This window comes from Zootoca vivipara, chromosome 3, assembly GCF_965207765.1.
Source record: "Zootoca vivipara chromosome 3, rZooViv2.hap1.1, whole genome shotgun sequence".
Taxonomy (NCBI): domain Eukaryota; kingdom Metazoa; phylum Chordata; class Lepidosauria; order Squamata; family Lacertidae; genus Zootoca; species Zootoca vivipara.
Genome location: NC_142586.1, coordinates 93,308,731 through 93,327,141, shown reverse-complemented (window position 1 = coordinate 93,327,141; position 18,411 = coordinate 93,308,731). Strand labels below are relative to the sequence as shown.

The window sequence follows — 18,411 nt, the reverse complement described above, 5'->3', positions numbered from 1 at the left end:
ATGTCTTCACGAGGCTCACACCCAGTAAGGCCAGTCTTGGGCGAAACCCCAGAGCCTTCCCAGAGCAGGGGGAGGGGGAGATTGGGGGACCACCTATTGAGGCATGGGGTGAGAGGAGGGAGACAGTACACCAACAACTGGATGGAGACGTGGCAAGGAGCAATGAGGCTTACAAGGAGGGGGCAGACCATCACGGGGGACTGGAGAAGGTCTTCCACGGAGGGGACAGGGTCTGGCTGTGGTCAGAAGGCCTTCCCATGGGGGGAAGGGGGAAGAAGCTGGCACCCAGAAGGCTGGGGCCCTTCAAGGTTCTGACACTGATCAACCCTGTCACCTTCAGGGGGGAAGCACCTACAGCGAGAAAGGTCCATCCCGTGGGTCACAGGTCTTTGCTCTCACACTTTAGGGAAAGCCCAAGGTTCAGAGGACGTGACACACATCCAACACAAGACGCTGACAGGAGGGAGGGGGAGGAAATCACACAAAAGACACTAGAGAGAAGGGTGGAGGGAGAAGGCAGCCAAGAGGTTCCAGAAAGAAAGGAAGAGGAGGAGGTCTACAGTGCCACAGCGAGCCCGGGCTCCCGGTGGGGGGAGGGGGGGGGTTAAAATGTCTGATGGCCAGGCAGGGCACTCCTGCTTCCCAAAACGCGGAGGCAACCACGCACACCATGCAAGGGGAGGACCGCACACTGGAACTGCACGCTCCTTTCTCCCACAGACCCAAACCACCACACGTCAGTAGCACAGGGAACACAGAGGGGGAGGGCGATCCCAGGTGGGGAGCAGGGGAGACGCAGACCCAAGGAGCCCTCCGGGAATCGGAAGCAATTTTCCAGAGGGAGGAGGAGGATGACAACGGAAGGAACTACACGGACCAGCCACACAGCACCGACTGGGAACAGGATTTTACACACACTACAGAGGAGGAAGACCTGTCAGGCTTCCAGCCCTCTTTACAGACATCAGACCAGGCAAACCAGGCCTCAGAAAGGGGGGGGGGAGCCTGGAGGGGGGGTGGATGTAAGAGAGAGGGCTTGCAGAGAGCAGCCCACTCTGCTTACTTCCATCCGATGGGAGAGCAGCAGCAAGTCTGGGAGTTCAAATCAGGAACAGGAAGGGTTAAGACGGGTCCAGGGCTCTGCAGAGTCCTGGTGGCTCAGCTCCAGGTTGGTAGCAGGGAAGCAGGGGAGGAGCTAGCTTCAGCAGGGGCTGGAAAGGAGGGAGGAGAGGGAACGGCACATCAGGAGCCTGGTTTGGGACCACGGAGGACCCATAGAGCAAGGAGGAGGGGCGTTTGGAGTCTTAAAAGGGGGGTCAGAGCCCACGAGACGCCATTGTGGGCTTCTGCCCCATGCAGAGCAGACATGATTTGAGACATCTCACCACTGTATATAGCATGCACAATAAAACTATGAAAATCCAGAGGATGTGTGGAGTGCTTACTCGGGAGTAGCCAACACCCCATCTGTGACACTACGGTAGTGTATGTTCTCCGAAGGCCATGTTTAAATTATCTGTATAATCTCGATCAGTTAATTAGATAAGCTGGATGGTACCCAAATGCTAAGGATGCCTCCATATAGCTCCTTTCCTCCACTGGCAGTTGCACTAAGCAGGAGGCGCAGGCTAAGCAACATAGGAAGTTGCCTTATGCCACGTCACACATTGGGGCTACTCAGCTCTGTATTTTCTACACTGACCGGCAGTTACACTCCAGGGTTTCAGACTAAAGGTAGTCCCAACCATACCTGGAGATGCCAGGGATGGGACCTGGGATCTTTTGCATGCAAGGCAGGTGCTCTGCCATTCTTCCCAACCACTGTGGAGCTTTCATATACTCAGCTTTTCCCACGTGGAAATTGAAATCCCTCGTTTCCACACACTTTCTCCACAGGTTCACAACTTCCCACTCGTTTTTTAACACATTATTGGAAGGCCTTCTCCACTGCTGTAGGTCAACTTAATAAAGGGAAAACCTAAAGTATATTTATTAAAATGGGCCTGGTTTTCACTTACTACATAGATTAGCTGCAGCTCAAGCACATCCAGATATTCAACTTCTGGGGGCTTGGAAGACGGAAAGATCGTCCAATTTAGTCAACACTGTGTGCAACAATTGCATGAAGACATGCCCCCAGAGCTCCCCAAATGGTGAAATAAGGGCAGCAGTGTATCAGCGAAGCAGTACCAGAAATAAAGAATGTCACTACAAAAAATGAGGGAGCTGGAGAGTATGCCCTTTTGGCATTGCACCTGCATTGCCTGCATTAATTCTCCATTGCAAACTGATGCGTAAATTTGGCAAACTGAACTTAAGGTTGGAAAAATAAGACTACCAAAATTTGTGCATCTATCCCTAGGGGAAGCTAGGCAGATGGGGAGAGGGTTTGGACCCTATTTTGTGTGTGTTGAGGGGAGGTCAATTATAGCTTTTCAACTCTGTTATTGTAGCTTCCAGCAAATTTGCACAGTCACATACTGTAAGTAGCAATGCCACTATCATCCTTACAAAGCAGGTGGATAAAGCAGATCTACTGAGACATGACCCCCTGTGCAGGGAAGAATGGATGAAACAGAAGATGAAACAAAAACAAGGAGAAGTGTAAAGTTCATCAAGCACAGCCAACTTATTCTAAAGGAATGGTACATGCTGCTTATGAAGAGAAGTAAAACTTGAACTGCATGTGCCCACCCAACATATGGGGGTGGAGCTGCAATCACTGAGCTGAGAGACATTTGCAGAGAAAATGGCACAACCTGGATTTAAACTAAATTAAGGAGTATATGAGCTAAGTTGAATGCTATTTATTTTAGACATTGAAGGCCAGTGCTGTCATTAAGCTACCATACCAGTTAATAACCATACAAGTTAATAACAGCTATCCCTGGAAGTTTTAATACTGCATTCATGATGAATACCTATAATTCTCATATGAGAATCTTGAAATATCCTTTGAGTAATAGATTCAGGTCTAAGTCTTCTGGTCTATGGCAGGGGAAATGGGAACAGAAAGTACTTGCGCCTTGAATTCTTCAACTATATAGTGCCTCCTTTATAATTTAATCTTACATCATGCTGCGCAGACCCCCAAATCCAAAGCGCTGCCAAAATTTCTATCATCATTAGAAGGTGCACAGGCTTAAGAAAGCCATAAGAGGGCTCCAGATTCATCTACACAAGCAGTAACTCAGATGTCTTCATCTTCATTTTCTTGGCCACGTGCCCAGACAGCACTTTGAAAAAAAGGGAAAGCTCAGTTGAATCCATCCACTTAGTGAACGAAAGAATTCTAGGCACAGCGAATGGAATCTTGTTTGGCAGCTGAAAAATGTGCCTTCACAGAGCCCTGCTCCTTCAGGCTGGTAATGGAACAGTCAGATGACCAAATCTAGAAGGGCAGCCAAGGTGGTATATCAAGTGGTTGTGCTACAGACCTCTGCCGTAAGATATGGCAGAAGAATGGTCCCCAAACAGCCATTCCTTTGGTGAATGTCTACACAGCAATCTCTCCAAGTGACCCATTGGCTTTCCCGCAAAGACGGAGGGAAATGTTTTGTTAGAATGCAATAATGTAAAACAGACCAACCTTTAAACATTTCAGTTTAAATGTATGTGATTTCCCAGTTTCCTAATGGCTAAGACTTTGGAGTGAGGCCCTCAAGAAGATGCTGCAGAACACCTTCCTTTCAACTTTCATGAAAGTATGTTAGGGACATCTTTGTGAATCATATGTTTAAATGTGCACTTTTCCCTCGTTGCATTGTTGTTGTTTTTATTGTTAGACAGCTCAAGCACACAATTATGTATTTAAAACATGTATCTAATGTTTTATACATATCTACTTTGGCCACCTCATGGGAAGAGGAGACTCCCTGGAAAAGACCCTGATGTTGGGAAAGATGGAGGGCACAAGGAGAAGGGGACGACAGAGGATGAGGTGGTTGGACAGTGTTCTCAAAGCTACCAACATGAGTCTGACCAAATTGCGGGAGGCAGTGGAAGACAGGAGTGCCTGGCATGTTCTGGTCCATGGGGTCACGAAGAGTCGGACACGACTAAACAACAATCTAATGTTGAACCATTCATGTTTCTATGTGGTGTACATAAAAACAAACCACAGAAAATGGGACAATAAAATAATAATAAACCATCATAAAATAGAACACTACCTTAAATTGCCTGCCAGAACAAGGAAATCTTAGTCATGTACCTGAAGTTCAGCAAGGAGGGTGGGTGCTGTCTAATCTCAGTTGGGAAGGAGTTGCACAGGCTTGGGATCCACTAGCCTGAATGCATGGCTCCTAGTAACCATGGGGGAGCATCAACAGATTGTAAGATGGGTCGTAAGATGGTGGCCTCCCCAGACCCAACATGCCATGTGGCAAAAGTTGCCCACCTAGAGCCCCAGGTGAACAGTTATTATAAGACCCTTATTCCCCTTACAGAGCCATAATTTGCAGAGTTGCTTGGGAAGAGGGATTGATTGTTAAACCATTCTGAGAATTGTAGCTCTGGCAGGAGAATAAAGCATTCCTAAGAACTATTAAGACTTTCAACAAACTACAGTTCCCAGGATTCTTTGGGGAAAGTCAAGTAGTATCTAAACAAAGTGTTATGATAGCCACTAAAAAGAAGCTAATTCTTTAAAAAGACCAAATAAATGTTATTTAAATGTATGGTACGGATATAGCCTTGGTCTGTTGGACAATGAAATCTGGTGAGTCAACTCTGGGACATATAGGTCTTCATGTTGTAAAGTCTTTTTTTAGAAACAGGAGCAACACTTCTGCTTCCATAACTTGTTCTTTTCATGACTGAGAGGCAGAACGAAGTATTTAAGTCTGACATAAAAAAGGTTATCAAAGTTTCAGCCAAACCTTGTTCCTTTTAATATTCTAATGCATCAGTAACGAAGATGAGATGCAAACATGTTTAACTCCAAAAGGCAGACAATTTAATAATTTGTTTCCTATGGGTACATAATGAGATAGTTAAAACATTCCCGAGAGAGAGATAAGCAGATATTAAAAGGTCTTTCCAATACCTGTAATGGCTAAGGGCAACAGCTAATTCAATAGATTCGATCAAAATCACTACTTCTTTCAGTGCTGCTGATTTATTACTTTGGCTGTAGTTAGTCATCACTCATTTTAGTTTGCTTTTCAGTGCTCATAAATTATGCCTTATAAATAAAAAGATACAATCAAGGAAATCATATCAATTCATCTACAGCCCTGGGGTGTATTTTCCCATGGCACTCACACTAATGTCTTTTTAAAAGATAGGCTTGTCATGGCGTTTGAATATGTCAGAATCACAATCTACCTAAGGAGGTCTTGGGAGAGCAGAGCCATAACAGGCTCGTAACTAATGTGGAGGGGCCAATAAATCAGATACCTTTGTTTGGTTTAATGAATAAACAGAGATTCATAAACAGCCTCCTTGTTCATAGAGGTTTGCAAAGGTGGATAAACTCTGGTCTGCAAAAACGGCTCTTTCATTTGTGTGATGGCAATACAATTTCTGGATAGCTTGAGCTTAGTTTAGAGAAGTTTTTGATGTTTTTCTTATGGTTTTAGTTATGTTGTAAGCTGCCCAGAGTGGCTTCAGAAACCCGTCCAGATTAGTATAACTAATAAAATTATTGATGTGTTGTTGTTGTTGTTGTTGTTGTTGTTGTTGTTGTTGTTGTTGTTGTTGTTGTTGTTGTTGTTATTTCCCCATCTGCCAGCAAAGCAATAGAGCACACTATCATACTATCTATATCAGTGTTTCTCAACCTTTTTTGGGCCACGGCACACTTGTTCCGTGAAAAAATCACGAGGCACACCACCATTAAAAAAGTTAAAAAAATTAACTCTGTGCCGCCCTATATTATAATTATGACTGTAAGAAACACTTGCCAAATATTGCTTTCCGGCGGGTTAGTGTTGTGTATTGGCGGCCGCCAGGCTCGTTTGCACTGAGCTTTGGGAAAGAGGAGGAGAAATATTGCTTTCCGGCGGGTCAGTGGTGTTTATTGGCGGCCGCCAGGCACGTGACAATGCAAATCGCCCTTCCAGTCGCCGCACGTTGCGGCACACCAGCCAGCGTCTCGCGGCACACTAGTGTGCCGTGGAACAGTGGTTGAGAAACGCTGATCTATATTATACTGTATGTTCAGGGCTTTTTTTCAGCCAGAACTCTCCAGAACACAGCTCTGGCACCTCTCAGGTGGGCACCATTGCCGTTATAGGAGAACAAGGGAGGTGTTCCTGGTGAGTTCCAGCATCTCTTTTTCTAGAAAAATAGCACTGTATATGATAATCATATTAAATAGTTAATAATGCAGTATAACAATATTATAGCAAGGTGGACAGCTATATGAGTACTATTATTTATAAATTATTTCGTTTCATTCATTTGTACCTTGCTTTCCCATCTCTATAAAGACAAACTAAAACTTCAGGCTTTTGCTTTTTCAACCCCTGGCTTGTCATGGCCACAAAGTGTTATGATGGCCACTAAAAGAAGCTAATTCTTTAAAAAGACCAAATAAATTTATGGTTTATATGGATCTGGTAGTGGATCTGGTAGTGGATAACAGCCAAATATATACCACTCCCCATTTTGAGATACAGTTTATCTCTGATCAGCAACATTATATTAATATCATGCTCCGCTTGTAAACCTCCCTGAAGAGAAGGCCACTGTATGTAGTTAGAATGCCGAGTTTCGACAAGCTGTTGGTTGGAAATTTTAGAAAGTCAATAGCGCACAATCACAGTGTTTCCCAAACTTCTTGTAGACCAGACACACTTTATTTTCAGAGAATGACAGGGTATAAATCATCTAGCTTCAGTGTGGTCCACTGCCAGTCCTTTTTTCTAAAAAAAAAAATGTTTAGAAATTTTCCTACTCATATTGAAATACTGCCCCTCAATGAGGCCAAACTTAGATGCACAAAATGTTTAGGGGCAGGCGTACCCCTGCGTTCCCCCCCCCCAGAAAAAAGCACTGCCCACTGCTATGTTTCTTCCTGAGCCAATGTTCTGGACATGTCTCCTAATTGGAGGAAGCAAGTCCATAGTTGTCAGTCATGCAGAGTGTTTCAGCCCCCTCTGAGGATGGGAATTCTGCTTGCTTTCTAGACTAGGCAACTGAATAGTCTAAAAGACACCTGATGCATACTTATAGCAGGATAACCCAAATCCAATAGAGTCTGAGCAGAAGGACACAAAGGCAGAACAGCAAATCATTCAGAGATACAAGGCAGCATCCTCTGCAGCCAGTTGGAAATAGTGTGCTCTGGCTTGGGGATTATGACTCTTCCAAATCAATGACTCTCCAGAGGTGTTTCCCATCACCTAATGCCTGATCCAAACTGGAGAAGCCAAGATTGAACCTGGGACCTTCTGTAATGCTCTGACTGCCACTGAGCCGCAGGCCCTCCCAATATTGTCCTAAATACATGGACTTTTGCTAAAGGTTCAGAGAAAGAAAAGGAAGATTCTCCCCCCAATACCTCAGTTGTGCTGTTAATGTCAAACCCATTAAGCTGGACCTTGATGACTGACAGCATTTTTTAAAGTGTTGCAAAGGGCCTGGCTCTAGTGCCTTAATTTTAGTTTCATTCAGCTGGAGGAAATTTAGTTGCATTTAAAATTTTATGGCCAGCAAACAAGCCTCCGAGAGAGAGGCAGCAGAATCAATATCGTGCTTAAGTGAAATATAAATCTGGGTTTCATCAGCATAATAGCGAAAGCCAATCCCCGTACTTATGAATAAGGTGTCTCACAGGCAACATATAAATTGTCAACAATGGTGGGACTAAGAATAGATCCCTGAAGGGTGCCACAAATGACAGTAATGGCAGAGGAACGCACACACAAGACTGCTAAGGATCTGCAATTTGAACACAACTAGTTCCAAGGACTGTCAGACTTACCCAGTTTCAGCATGGACCTTAATAAAGAATTAATTAATAAAATGCAGGTGGAGAAACACTCATGACAAATCTGATCAGACATGGCTTTGAACTCATTTGAAGGCTTATTCAGTGGTGGATATGGCTCAAAGGTCGTAAGTATTTTTCTCCTACTACTGTGTCCACACAATCTGATCTAGCTGAACTTCTCCAAGCGGTTAAACAGCTTTTATATTTTTGGAAGGGTTAGAACTTTCAGTAGCTCACTGCATTGGTTTTTGCACATAAAGTTGTTCATATCTATTTCATGTTCATACCACCATCTCCCCAATATTAGTATTAGAGTTACCCAAATTCTTCTCCAGTCGGATTTTATTTCATTAATCCCATTTGTTGGCATGTGAAGCAGAAGACTTGCTTCTGTTCACCCTACAACTTGTTCACTCAACCCACCATGACTCATACTGGAATTGCCAAGAGAAAAAGACTTCCTTAGGAGTAGCCCATGTTTCAACTAGTTTGAAAAAGCCACAAATGAGCCTGCTGCCTTAAAAAGGACCACGTGATTGGACAGCTATAGCCTGGGTTTCCAATCTTCCATTTTTGGTCAAGGTATTCTAGCAAGCTGTGGCCGAGTGTTTCTAGGTAGTGTTGCTTGATGCATATTAACCAGGCATTTTTCAATCTTGCTTCTAGTCAGAATGTGGGTTGTGTCAGTCAACTTGGTTGATGACCCTTCTTGGAAAAGACAGGGGAAATGTGATTTGTTTATTTTCCTGGACCTCCTGGCAACTTTTAATACATTCAGGCATGGTGTCCTTCCAGATCAATTCATGGAGTATTGATTTGCAGTGGCTTCACTCCTTCGCTGACCAAAGATTCCAGAAGGTAGAAGTGGGATACTATTGTCATTCCCTGAAGAAGCTTGCATCTGACATTCAAGGTATCTAGTCCCTTTCCTTTGTTTTTTAACTTCTGCATGAGACCACTGATAGAGGTCATCCAGAGTTTTAGAGCGGGTGACATCAGCATAAGCTCTGTTTCATCTTTCCATCCGAACCAGACATGACAGTTTTGTCCTTGAATGAGTCATGCACTGCATGAGGCTGAATAACTGAAAAAATTAATCTGCAGAAGGCACAGCACCCTGTGGTGGGTGGTCCTAAAGCTGGAGAATTGCCCATCATAGGTAGGGTCACACTCTCCCCCAAAGAGTAGCGTGTTAGGCTGGGAACAACTTGAATTCCCATACAGAGGCTATGCTAAGGAATGTGTTCTGTTAACTTTGGCCGATACAACAGGTACATCACTCTCTGTAAAACAGAGCCCTTGCTATGGTTGGACATGCCTTGGAAATCTCTGTCTGGACTATTGTAATGTGGTGTATGAGGGATTGCCTAAGGAGGCAGTTTGGAAACTTGAGTTGATCTAGAATGAGATTGTCAGTGTAGTGATAAATAAAGGCCGCCAGAGTGCATATCAAATACTGCAGGAATTCTATTGATTACCAATTTGTTGCCATCCTAATTTCAAGGGAATACGTCTTACTGTTAATGTCCTGTATACCTGGGCCCAGAATACCCGAGAGAGCACCTGCTGTCCACTGAACACTGTCCACCTAGAACCATTTCCCTTGTACATTGCAAGTATCCACGGGGTTGTAGTCAACTAAGTCCTACTCAGAACGAACCTAAATTAGACTTGTCCATCAACTTCAGTAAGTCTACTCTGAGTAGGACCAGCACGGCATACCATGCATTATTTTCTATAATTAAAACAGTGAGGTGGGGGAAACATTCCCTGTAATGCTTTTGCCTGTATGCACCATGTATTGGAAAGAAGGAAACAGGATTCTATTTAGACCCATAGAAACCCTGTTGTGAATAGATTATATGCATTTCACACAGGAAAGAATGTACTCCAGTAGAATGAAATAATGGCCATTGACAGACTTCAGTTCAACCAATAAGATCATGTTACAGGTAGGTAGCCGTGTTGGTCTGGGTCGAAGTAAAATAAAAAAATTCCTTCAGTAGCACCTTAAAGACCAACTAAGTTTTTATTTCAGCGTATCTGAAGAAGTGTGCATGCACACGTAAGCTTATACCAAAATAAAAACTTAGTTGGTCTTCAAGGTGCTACTGAAGGAATTTTTTTTATTTCAATAAGATCATGTTTAAGTTCATTTACTTAATTAACTTTTGTCTTTAACATGCATTTGAGGACCAATTTCTCAACCTTTTTGCATGATGGTAGAGCTCCTTTTGTGACCCACCTTGGATCAGGTTGTGACCCACCAGTGGGTCTCCACCCACTAATTGAAGACCTGTGCTGTAGAAGGCACATGGTAGCTATAATATGTTTTAGAAAAGAGAGGAAAAATGAATTTCCAGTGCCTCTTCTCTTCCCCTTAGTCTCAGACATGAGACATCTACTCATTTAAGAAGCCCACACTGCTTCCAAAACACATTGAGCACCTGATTTAAAGGCGTTTACCTCAACCATGATGTACCGGATAGTTTTCTGAAAAGATTTAATAATTTTTTCCACAAAGAGCCCAATTACAAGAAAAAAGTATCCCCCCAGGTACATTAACTAGAAGAGAGAGGGATGGGGGTAGGGGAAGGGGGGGATAAAAAAAGATATCGGTCTCTAAAATAAAGCGATCTATTTTGGAAAGAATCCTAGCAGTTACCTCATTGCCATTAAGTTCATTGAAGTTTAAGGAAAATTACATCATTAGAAAGAGTAGGAAATCAAGTAACCCAAGAGTCATCATCAGCGATGAAAGATGGGCTCCCCCAAGATGCCAGACGTTTTGGCATACACTTGCCAAATGGAGGTCACAGACTTCCCAACAGCAGCAATACAGATTCAGTCTGATCACCCAAGAACATTCAGTGGCAAACAGTGAAGACTTCCAAAGTTCATTAGGCTTTATGTTCTCTTCAGAAAAGAAGACATGGGAATAAATACTGAAGCAAGAGAGTTATTATAACCTTTCCTTTAAAGTTCATGACATGAATAAGAGGCCTCTGGATTTACTATTATGCACATACAATACAAGGGATGCGGGTGGCACTGTGGCCTAAACCACAGAGCCTAGGGCTTGCCGATCAGAAGGCGGGTGGTTCGAATCCCCACGATGGGGTGAGTTCCTGTTGCTCAGTCCCTGTTCCTGCCAACCTAGCAGTTTGAAAGCAAAAAGTGCAAGTAGATAAATAGGTACCGCTCCGGCGGGAAGGTAAACGGCGTTTCCGTGTGCTGCTCTGGTTTACCAGAAGCGGCTTAGTCATGCTGGCCACATGACCCAGAAGCTGTATGCTGACTCCCTCGGCCAGTAAAGCGAGGTGAGCGCCTCAACCCCAGAGTCGTCCGTGACTGGACCTAACGGTCAGGGGTCCCTTTACCCTTTACCTTTACATACAATACAAAAGCTATCTTCATATAGAAATAGCTCTATATGGAGCCAAGCCAGGTCATACACACCAAGAACGGAATGCTCAGCTCACACCCACACTCACACACCCTTCCAGTCCTGATCAGACTGGCAGCTTAAACCTTACCAGCATCCTCTATTGCAGGCTGTAGTTCAGGGGGAGGACATTTGCTCTGCACACAAAGTCCCAGGTTCAATCCCCAGCATCTCCAGGTAGAATTGGGAAAGATTGCAGACTGGGAGAGCAGCAGCCACTCAGAGTAAACAGTATTTCCCTGTGTGGGAAAGAGCTGCAACTGAATGATTACTGTAACATGCTTTATGTGGGGCTGCCTTTGTATCTGGTCTGGAAGCTTCAACTAGCATAGACTGCAGCCAGCCAGCCAAATTACTATGCCAGGTTCAACATACTTCTGTTAATTCGCAAAGTCCTAAGCAAAGCGGGCTCAAAGTATCTTAAGAACCACCTGATTCCCCATGCTCCACTTTGATCACTGAGATCCTCTGGTGGGGCACTTCTGGTGGTGCCTCACACCCCTGAGATTCAGTTAGCCTTCCCTAGGGGCCAAGTCTTTAGTCTGGCAGGCTCTGCCTGTTGAAATCCCTACCAACAGTGATTCAAGCAGTACGCATCCCTTCCTTCTCTCACATATCTTTTGAAACTATATTGTTTTGACAGGCCTTTGCAATATGAATGGTATCTTTTTAATTAGCCAGTATTTATTGTTTTGCTGATGTTCATAATTAGGTTTTTATGGATGCTTCTTGCTGGTTTTATTTTTATATGCTGTATGATACCTGGATAGATTTTTATGAAAGCATGGAGTATAAATATGCAAACAAACAAAAGCGCTGAGAGCGTTCACAAACATTTCGCACCATGCCTCTGAAAATATGTTAGTTTCTGTGCATTACCAAAAAAAGATGTAAAAATGGGAATCATTGTGCCAAAAAATGGGGAGGGAAATTAACTGTATTTAATTCTTGAAGTCCTTTTTGACCATGTGAACTATATGGAATTATCTGTAACACTTTTTCTGAGTATATAGTCTTTTACAGTATATTAACAATTTAGCAATAAAACTTCTTTCCTAAGATGTTCATAGTACATGATTAGGTTTTCATTCTGTATGTGTCATACCTGATATTCATATTCGGTGAAAGGCAGAAGTGTGGCATCTTTGAAGGATGTGGACGAACCATTATAAACAAGGACCAGGTCTAGATTTAGTTGCTCAAGTGTTACTTGTCTTCTGTAAAGCTCGTAATATAAGATCTTCCCATTTGGTTGCTTTGGACCTGTCCACACAATGGAAAGAACAGACTGGATTCCACCATGGCTTGACTGCACATCTATGAGTGGGGCTGGCTGGATTTCAGGAGGTGCTTCAAGGGTCTGTAGAGAAGCCCATTCACTGGAAGTGCAGCCCAGGAGTGTGCAAGCTTGCACTTGGACTTCATACCTTTAGAAAAACACATCAGAAGGAAGTTAAGTAGAAGGAGGGCTATAAATGTATCTACCGTATTGCACATACGTGTAGATTACAGTAAAGATGTTCCAAAAGAGAGGTGTGCACAGCAGTGTGGTGTTTTAAAACAAATGTAAATAATAATACTCTTGGTGGCTCCCAACAAAATATTAAGAACACAATAAAACATCAACCATTTAAAACTTCCCTGTACAGGGCTGCCTTCAGGTGTCTTCTAAAAGTCATATATAGTCGTACCTTGGTTGTCAAACGGAATCCATTCTGGAAGTCCGTTCGACTTCTGAAAACGTTCGACAACTGAGGCACAGCTTCTGATTGGCTGCACAAGCTTCCTGCACTCAATCGGAAGCCGCAGAAGCCACGTTGGACTTTTGGGTTCCAAAGAACATTCACAACCAGAACACTCACTTCCAGGTTTGTGGCGTTTGGGAGCCAAAACGTTCGACTCGCAAGGCATTTGGGATCCAAGGTACGAATGTAGTTATTTATCTGTTTGACATCTGATGGGAGGGCGTTCCACTGGGTGGGATGTTTCTTTTCCCTCCACTTTTGCACTGTGGTACAAGTGGTAGTGGACCCAGGTGGCGCTGTGGGTTAAACTACAGAGTCTAGGGCTTGCTGATCAGAAGGTTGGTGGTTCAAATCCCTGCAATGGGGTGAGCTCCCGTTGCTCGGTCCCAGCTCCTGCCCACCTAGCAGTTCGAAAGCACATCAAAGTGCAAGTAGATAAATAGGGACTGCTCCGGTGGGAAGGTAAACGGCGCTTCCGTGCGCTGCTCTGGTTCGCCAGAAGCAGCTTTGTCATGCTGGCCACATGACCCGGAAACTGTCTGTGGACAAACGCTGGCTCCCTCAGCCTATAGAGCGAGATGAGCGCTGCAATCCCAGAGTCGGACACGACTGGACCCGATGGTCAGGGGCCCCTTTACCTTTACCTTTTACAAGTGGTAGTAGTAGTAGTAGTAACCCATCTGGCTGGGTAGCAAGCATAATGGCCTCACATACATGAAGGTCCCAAACCTTCAATGCATGCAACCTCTTGCATAAGCACTCCCCTCCCCCCATTTAGTTCAGTGCAAAGCAAGAGTTGCAGACACGCACATCCCTTTATCTCCTTTGCTGAAATGGATGGAGACATTCCTGCATGTGTGCCCACTGCGATCCCCATGTCTGCAACAAATCAGCATGATTTATATATTAGGAACACAGTACTTTGAATATATTTGGTGAGACAATGGCTATGCTTTGCCTGAACTAGGAAGAAGTTGCATTTAAATGTTAAAAGTTCCTTATATCTACTGTAAGAGAAACTGTAGGTTCCTTGTTCAGTCAACCAATTAGGTGGCTTATAATTTCAAAATATATGATGAAACAGAAAGCTTAACTCAGGCCACTGAAAGCTAGCTGAAACAAACAAGTCTTACCACATTTCTAAAAAATATACATGGTGCAACATTTGTATCATGAGCTCCGCTAAAGAAAAAGGATCAGGCTTTGTGATCTGAACTCGCATTCCTGCCCGTTTGCATTAAATTTACAAAATTAATTGTTAGCCTACCACAACCTGGTGGCCTCCAGAGGTTTTGGACTGCCAGCCAGCTGAGAAAAGCTGGACCATGGACTATGGTTTGTTCCCATGACTATCCATGACTCAGACAGAACTTTTATCTTTCTCTGCCCATGCTCTTATTTATAAAATAATGATGGAGATCAATGAGACTTCTTCTGCAAAAATGTATGCATTACTTCCCCACTTAGCTAGCAAGTGAAAACGTGTTAAAATAATTGGTTGAAAACCTTGCATGTGCATCCAGCCACTTCCTATAAATTTCCACTGAAAATAATGGGACAACCCGTTCTGGGAGGAAAAGAAATGAGCACTCTTGCCCTGTAATTCCGAGATTGCCATGCATCAAAAGGCAGGGAATGTGATGCACACTGTGTGCTTAAAGGTAAAGGGACCCCTGACCATTAGGTCCAGTCGTGACCGACTCTGGGGTTGTGGCACTCATCTCGCGTTATTGGCTGAGGGAGCCGGCGTACAGTTTTCAGGTCATGTGGCCAGCATGACAAAGCCGCTTCTGGCAAACTAGAGCAGCACACAGAAACGCTGTTTTCCTTCCTGCTGTAGCGGTACCTATTTATCTACTTGTATTTTGATGTGCTTCTGAACTGCTAGGTTGGCAGGAGCAGGGTCCGAGCAACAGGAGCTCACCCCGTCGCAGGATTCGAACCGCCGACCTTCTGATTGGCAAGCCCTAGGCTCTGTGGTTTAACCCACAGTGCCACCCGCATCCCCACCTTCCCGTTGTAGTGGTACCTATTTATCTACTTGCACTTTGACGTGCTTTTGAACTGCTAGGTTCTATACTTAGGCCTATACAAATGCTTAGAGTTGAACAGGAAAAAAGTAGGGGAGTTTTCTGAAGCTATTGATAAAAGGTCCTCTTCTAATTGAGCAGCTAGTGGCATATTAAAGATCCCATTGACAAGAGCTGGCTATAAGAAAAAGAAAAACTGATTGATTCAGTAAACTCTGCTGAATGAAGAGTTGACAGTTTTTGCAATGGATAATCTACCATACATTCAGATGAAAGCTGCCACAGCCACCCTCCATTCAGTACTGAGGACCAGTCTGAAGAGATCTCATAAACTCAGTTGGTAAAGCATGAAACTCTTAATTTCAGGGTTGTGGGTTTGAGCCCCACGGTGGGCAAAAAGATTTCTGCATTGCTAGAAGACTCTTGCAGTCCCTCCCAACTCCACAAATATATGATTCTATGATTCATGCCTTGAGACACTGTTCATAATGTATTAGCTGGAATATTTTGGCAAACTCTACTAGCATAGCATCACATTCTGAAGGCATAGCACTTTCAGGCCCCCTCAATGTTCAGCTCCACCCCCTGGCTCCTCATGACATTGCGTGCATGACGCCATGATGTTGTGTAGGGCTCCCTCAATCATGCCAAGAAGCTGGTGCCTCTGTTAGGGAGAAATATGGGGTCCTTCCTGCTAAGCCTGTTTTAACATGCTGTTTGGTCTTCTGCATCTTGAGGATACCAACCTCCCAATTCCAACCCACCATTAGAACAAACTGGTTACAGGGGGGCAAAATTCACCAGTCATTTAAGGCTGCATTGGCATAACAGCATTTTGCTCTGCCTTTTTCATGTGTCACACTATGATCAGAATAACACACAATATTCACTCATTAAGGTACGTGTTCACAAGTTACCTGTGGTAGGGTTCTAATGCTGCGAAAGTGTAGTACCGTCTCCCAAAGGAAACATGTGTTGACTCCAGATGAGCATCTTTCTTCTCCGATTCAATAGGGTCCCGCAGTGTGATTGTATAGCTGACTATATCCCCATTGACTTTTGCTGGTGGGTCCCAAGTAACCAAAATTGTGTCTGAGGACCACGCCTGCAATCGAGGAGGTGACATTCCAGATGGGGCAGAGGGATTAGTTCTGCTTGTGGCTACAGCACTGGTGACACTTCCTTGGCTGTTGTTTGCAGTAACAGCGTAGCTGTATTCTTTTCCTGGAGTTAGCATAAAGTCATGGTAACGAGTATCCAGCCCCAAATAAACCAGAAACCCGTTTCTCCTTAGCTCATAACTTTGGATTTTGCCATTTGGATTTGCAGGAGCCTTCCACGTGATTTCTATCGATTCTGAACCTGTCACTAGCAAGCTGGGGGCATCTATATTAAGTGGTGCAGTCTCCATCGTCCAAACAGAGTGGGGTGCACTAGCTGTACATCCTCCATTGGTACAAGCAACTATCATGATGTCATACCTGGTATAAGGCTGTAGATTCAACACTTTTCTGAATAAACTTTTTCCAACATAGAGCTCTTCACCATTTAATTTTAAAATGTACTTTGTGATTTCTCCATTTTGGATCTGGGGTGGTAACCACGATATGTTCATTTGGGTGGAGCCAAGATCTTCTAGGGTGGGAGGGTTCACAAAGTCTGGAGCTGCCTCAAGTGTCCGAATATTGGCATGGTTGCTGGTGGAGCAGCCTCCCATAGTACAAGCAGTTACTGCATAGTAGTATTCTGTATAGGGCAGCAACTCTTCATCAGTATAGTTGAAAGTAGCAGCATCAAAGCTAAAAGGATATGGAACGTTATTTCTGTGGAGCCTGTAAGACTGCAAAATGCCATTGGGCTCTTCTGGGGAGGACCACAAGATCCAAATTTTGTTTGGACTTTTGGGGATGTATCTCAAGACAGGTGCAGCCAAGTGCACTGGGGCAGCTTGACTGGTCTCTGCAGCAGACCATGAACTGTCGGCGTAACCTGCTGAATTCCAGGCACGTATCTTATATTCATACCTAGTCCATGGCTGCAAATGTTGAGCACTGTATACAAATGCCGTGCTCTCAGTGTTATATTCGGTGAAAACATTTTCCTCTTCTTCTGTTGTTGCATTGTTCCCCGAAGCATTTCCTTTGCTGCGTCTGTGAATAACTTCATAGCGCGTTATTTTCCCATTTGAATTAATTGGCGGAGACCAGCTCAGTCCAATGCTAGTCGCGTTCACCGATTGGATTACAGGTGCCAGCTGAGATTCAGGAGGGGCTTCGTCCGTCCGGATTGGCTGGGGTGGAGAGCGGCTGCAGCCAGCTGCAGTGCAAGCTTCAAGGACCAGGATGTAGAGAGTGAAAGGCTCTAGGCGCTTGAAGAAAAACTGACGAGACAAACCACTGTATTCCAGGTTATCATCATTGAAAATATTGTAGGTCTGGAAGAAAAATAACACATATCGACAAAAGCTATACGTTACTGGCAAGACATTCACAGCCAAATCCTGCAACTCAGGCCTGCATTGCTTCCAGCTCAATAAGCCAAATGGAGCCTGCCAGATATGTATGACTCCCATCATAGACTCCATAAACAGCCTGTCAAGTACTCTGTAAGCCACAATAAATGTTTGGTGGGCGCCCATAAAACCTGGAACATCTACCTTCAACCCTTCCCTCCTCCAAAAGAACAACATTATTTTCTGCAAGAGATGTTGGAAGGAAAAGTCATATTAAGGTGATCATTCTGTCAGAGTATGCATTTCGGCTAAAACAGTGAAATGTAGGAGCACACACACACGCACTCACACACACACACCCTGGCAGAAGGGCGTCTGCACCCTTTGCCTCTTATCTTAGGTTCTAGAAAGGCTGGTTTTTAAAAATGAAATCTGGGATTATGGTTCATCTGACAGAAGGGGGATAACCTTAATTCCCCTGTGGACATCAATGCCTGTGTTGTGATGAGGAGCGGTGTGTGGGGGGGACTCACATGTACTGTCCTGGGCCTCAGAAGGAGGTTGGCCTACAGTGGCCGTTCACTGTGTCTGTGGGGAGCAACTGTTGAGGCCCCCTCTGTGTATAACCCTAGCAACTAAGCTGTGCTTGCTTGCAGGCTGGGGCTGGGGAATTCCCCCTGGCTGGTGGTATCAATGGGCGGTCTTCCCGCCAAAGAGGGATAATTTGAATGGGCCAGTCAGAGGCCCTGTTTGGAGGGTGGTGCCTTGCTTGCTGGTTGGGCATTGGCTGTTGCCCTGTC

At 44.4% G+C, this 18,411-nt stretch overlaps 1 protein-coding gene across 1 annotated transcript in view; it reads right to left on the bottom strand.

Annotated features, from left to right (window-relative positions):
* USH2A (usherin) overlaps positions 1-18,411 on the bottom strand; it is a 455,954-nt gene that overhangs the window by 22,849 nt on the left and 414,694 nt on the right. The window contains exons 63-64 of the mRNA XM_088666687.1: positions 16,077-17,593; positions 12,490-12,811 (exon numbers count right to left, since the gene is read on the bottom strand). Coding sequence (XP_088522813.1) covers positions 12,490-12,811; positions 16,077-17,593 — 1,839 coding nt within the window. The remainder of the gene's footprint in view (positions 1-12,489; positions 12,812-16,076; positions 17,594-18,411) is intronic.